Here is a 4,818-nt window from a genome sequence, read left to right on the forward strand (position 1 = left end):
TATGAATTTAGCATTTTCAGAAATATCAATACTGCTAAGGTGAATCAACCAATTATTATTTATATTATTTAATTTATAATCGAAAACAAATTTCTCCGGACTTACATTTGATGTGTGACAATAGAATTATTCTCTCTAACATCTTGTGTTGAAATTTTATTAATTTTAATCGGAACAAATTCGTGACAATCACTAATAAGCGGTTTTGGCAACATTACAAGTAATATTTTTAATATTTTCGTTATGAGTACGCAATTTAGCCGATCTTAAGTTATCTATTTTTTTTATTAATGTTGTAATTTTCTTTATCCCAATTTTTGTTAAAGTTAATTTGTTGACGACGGAAAAATGCACAACAAATACCAAACGGAAGAGACGAATTAATAGATTTATAATTTGTAAAAAGTTCGTATTGTAAATGTGATAGTTGTCTATACGCATCATTCAATTGTAAACGTAATAATTTTTGAATAAAATTGTGTTTAAGTCAATTTATCTGCTGTATAGAAGAACAATGCTGTGTATTAATTTCATAGTGCAAAATTTTTTTCAGATATACAGGGATAAATTTATCATTTAAGCAAGTTTTTAAAAAATAAATTTTTACTCTTAATTCACATTACTTCACATTACTCCGGGTTACATTTGCAAGGGTTTGCGTCACAAAATACGTGGTAAGCGATTGTTATTATAAAATTAGACTGATTCTCACGAATAATAATGTACTTAAAGTTGTTAAAGTAATATTATTGAAAACGCATTTTTTTTTTCTTAATTTTAAATAGAATATGGAAATTCTGTATTTTTACACGAAGTCTTTGCTTCTTTTAATAAGGAATCCTAAACGTAACAGAAAATACTTCAAAAGCGATTAAATAGGAGAGATCCCGATTGCCTACAGTATCATTTGCCTACATCACTTTTGCCGACAGTTCGTTTGCACACAAAAATTATTGCCTACAGTTTGATTGTCTACATGCACTTTTGCGCACAAATAAAAATTTTAGAAACAGAGTTACTTTTGCCTATATTATTATTGTCTACAGTTCGATTATCTACATGTATTATTGCCTACAGTTCGATTGGCCACAAGCACTTTTGCGTACAAATATAAAATTAAAGTTAAGTAAGAAAATAATTTATATTTTTAGGAAATCTGTCATGTAAACAGTGGGGTGTCAGACAGCGGGTGTAGACAGTGTCCATTTGGAATATTTTTCCAAAAAAATCTAACTAATCCCCTAACTAATCCCCATTTTTTGTGTGCAAACGAACTGTCGGCAAAAGTACTTAATATAGGCAAACGATACTGTAGGCGTTCGATTTGTGGACAAAAGTAACCATCTCGATTGAATATTGTTTAATTTCATTTTCCGGATTTTAACTTACTCCGTTAATTCGTACCATAAGCGATTGGAAAATTGTTTTATCATCTTTTTAGACTAGCGATCATTGTTTAATTTTATGTATTTCTTTATTTGTCATCTTGATATTGCTATGTAATGATGATGGTCAAATCTTGACCGCAACGTATATGTTATTATATGATAATTTTAAATATATGATTTCCATTAAAAACATCTAGCGTTGTGGCTGTATGCTCCCTATTATTTATATTTTGTATTTATTAGCCACTTTCAAACAGTTTAAATTAAAAATTATTATATTCTTTATAATTTTATTTAAAAAAAAATTAATTTTAAAATTGAAATTAAAAATATACTTTTTTGCTTTTAATTTATATTTTTAATAATACTAGTTGCAAAATAATAAATTTGATTTAATATATCTTTTTTCTCTCTGTTTTCTTACTTATTTATCTTCATTTGTCTTTTACTAAAATTTAAATAAAATGAAATAAAATAAAATATCCATTTTAATAAAAAATTTAATTTTCTTTTTACAATTAATTTTGTAGAAACTATAAATTTTTCTATTTAATGCAAAAAAACTTTTGTCATATAATTATCATACAATATATTTGATAGACAATACACATTGAAATAAATGATTACTTTCGATAGATGATACACGTTGATATATAATATTAGATAATTTATGTTGTTATACATAGTTAAAAATTATTTTGTCTCGAAAGTAACTAAAAACATTCACATGTTTTCGATTTTTGTAATTGGTTTTTTTTAAAAAGAACTTTTTGCATGAGAAAAAATGTTTTAGTACATTTTTTATTTTTTATCTGATTGAGAATCATCACTTTTATAATTTTATTTTATAATAGATCATTAAACAGTTTTGTTTGCATGAGTTAAGCATTATACCAATATAATCAATTAAACATTAAATCAAGTATTGATAAATCTAATACCATCTGTTGAATAAAGAGAGTAATTTATTGATTAAGAACACAGCAAAATTAATTAATTTTTAGCAATTTAGCACATTAACATGTAATGTTTTATTAAGTTAGTTGTTAACAACACATACCAAAGAAAAAATGGTAACCAGCAAAGGATGAAAGTACCCATAATGATACTTAACGTTCTTGCTGCTTTGTGTTCTCTTTTCATCTTCATTATATGTTTATCTTTTGTCGGTGTGTGTAAATGCTCGGTGTTTATTTCATTTAAAGTTAGAGTTTTTGACGATCCAGCGCTATTCAGTTCACCATTTAAATTATTAAGATCTTTACTCGGTCTGTGACTGAGCAACATAGCATTACCCATTCTGCTGTGCATCTGCTTTTCTTGCTTGTTAGCCTCTTTGAATATAGCAAAATATGTGACCGCCATGATGGTACACGGTATCCAAAAGGATATACTTGATGACAGTATAGCATATATTCTGTTGACCTTAAATTCGCAGAGCTCTGGATGCTTATGCCTATGCACGCTGTTTTCTTCCGTAGTGTACCAGCCGTAGAAGATTGGCACGAAGGAAATGATGGCCGGCGACACCCAACAGGCTAGTAGCATAAATGCCACTACTCTTTTCGTCATGTTGATGGGATATTTGAGTGGCTTCACGATCGCATAATATCGATCTACCGAGATGCACATTAGATGGAGTATTGAGCTAGTGCTAAAGTAGACATCTAAAGAATTCCAAACGTCACACATGAAATAGCCGAAAAGCCATCTGCCGGTCACCTGCACGCTAGCGTTGAAGGTCATCGCAAACATCGCCACCAGCATATCCGCCAGTGCTAACGAGACCACAAAATAATTGGTAATAATTCGTAGCTTTCTATGCCGTATTACAGATACCATCACCAGCAAATTACCGAACAACGCCGTGGTAATGATCGAACCGAGGATGCAGATCTTCACAATTGCTGAGGGCATGTCTGACCAGTTGATCTCCATTTCGTTCACCTCGGTATTATTGGCATGAGAATTCTCTTCAATCGAAGTGACATCCAATAATGATGTCACATCGAAAGAGGAGATCTCCGTTGGAGCAAATGTTGTTTTTGCGTTCATGCTCGCACAATGACAATTTTCGCCACTGTGCGTCGATTGTTCTTTAGTTTTTCCTCTTGATTAAAGAGTTATATAGGAAGATGATATTAAGTGATAGAAGTTCCGACTAGTTGACGCACTTGACAGACATTCATCTTCGATTCAAGCAACAAGAAGACTATTTTTCCGTTTTGGTCCTGAGTTTGTTTGCCAGCGTAATCGGTAAGGTTTACGAGATTTATGAAGAAATTTATTCGAACGGACCGTCTCGTAATAAAACTTTGATGATGCCGTCATATATTTACTCTTCAGAATCTGTAAATAAAAAAGAGAAAAGCGTTCTTAAAAAATTCAAAGAATTTTTTTAACCTATTACAATAACAATTACAATATGCAAAAGAGTAAATGTAGGCGTTAGTAAATCTATGAAAATATTCTTTTCATTAGGAGATTAACTGCAAGATATATTTAATTTAAATGAGACATAGTCGGTATAAAATTTTATGACAATAATAAATATTTTGTTTTAAAATATCCGCGAGATATTCTATTATTTGTAATGCCACAAAATTATTTGATACATTTTTCCTTAATAAATTATGTAAATACATATTAACGTTATTAAATTGCTAAATACATTTAATTTAATTAAAGTATCTAACATTTTTACATGCAAAAAAACAATGAAATTTAAAATATATAATAATTGAAAATTATAAAATTAAAAGAAATTGTATTTAGTTATAAAAAATTGTCGAACCGACAATTTCAGAAGTAGAAAGCGCGATTAAAAAATTAAAAAATCACAAAGCACCGGGTAATGACTTGATTCCGGCGGAACTGATTAAATGGGGGGGAAGTAGATTGATAGAAGAAATTCAGAAATTAATTATCTTAATATGGAATAAAGAAGCATTGCCGGAACAATGGAAAGATTCAATTATAATCCCGATTTTCAAAAAGGGGGACAAAATGAGTTGTAATAATTACCGGGGTATCTCACTTTTACCTACATGCTATAAAATTCTGTCGAATATTTTATTAATGAGGCTTGTACCATATGCAGATGAGATAATTGGAGATCATCAATGCGGCTTTAGGAGAAATAGATCGACTGCGGACCAAATCTTTACTATTCGGCAAATCTTGGAGAAAAAATGGGAATTCGACCAATCGGTACATCAACTTTACATTGATTTTAAAAAAGCGTATGATTCGATAAAACGGGAGAAAATGTATGAAATTTTAACTCGGTGGGGGATACCCAAAAAATTGGCTAACTTAGTCCAAGTTTGTTTAAAAGATACCAGAGGTAGAGTAAGAATAGGTAATCAAATGTCGGAAACTTTTAATATTCATAGCGGATTAAAGCAGGGGGATGCATTGTCACCTCTTC

At 30.1% G+C, this 4,818-nt stretch overlaps 1 protein-coding gene across 2 annotated transcripts in view; it reads right to left on the reverse strand.

Moving 5' to 3' along the window:
* The window catches only part of LOC108749585 (octopamine receptor beta-2R), a 14,421-nt gene extending 10,690 nt beyond the window's left edge, over nucleotides 1–3,731 (reverse strand). For both annotated transcript variants that reach the window (XM_018488367.1, XM_018488368.1), the window contains exon 1: nucleotides 2,449–3,731. In XM_018488367.1, the coding sequence (XP_018343869.1) occupies nucleotides 2,449–3,443 (995 nt within the window). In that variant the 5' untranslated portion in view covers nucleotides 3,444–3,731. The remainder of the gene's footprint in view (nucleotides 1–2,448) is intronic.
* Nucleotides 3,732–4,818: the final 1,087 nt, after the last annotated feature.

This window comes from Trachymyrmex septentrionalis, unplaced genomic scaffold (assembly GCF_001594115.1).
Source record: "Trachymyrmex septentrionalis isolate Tsep2-gDNA-1 unplaced genomic scaffold, Tsep1.0 scaffold30, whole genome shotgun sequence".
Classification (NCBI taxonomy): Eukaryota; Metazoa; Arthropoda; class Insecta; order Hymenoptera; family Formicidae; genus Trachymyrmex; species Trachymyrmex septentrionalis.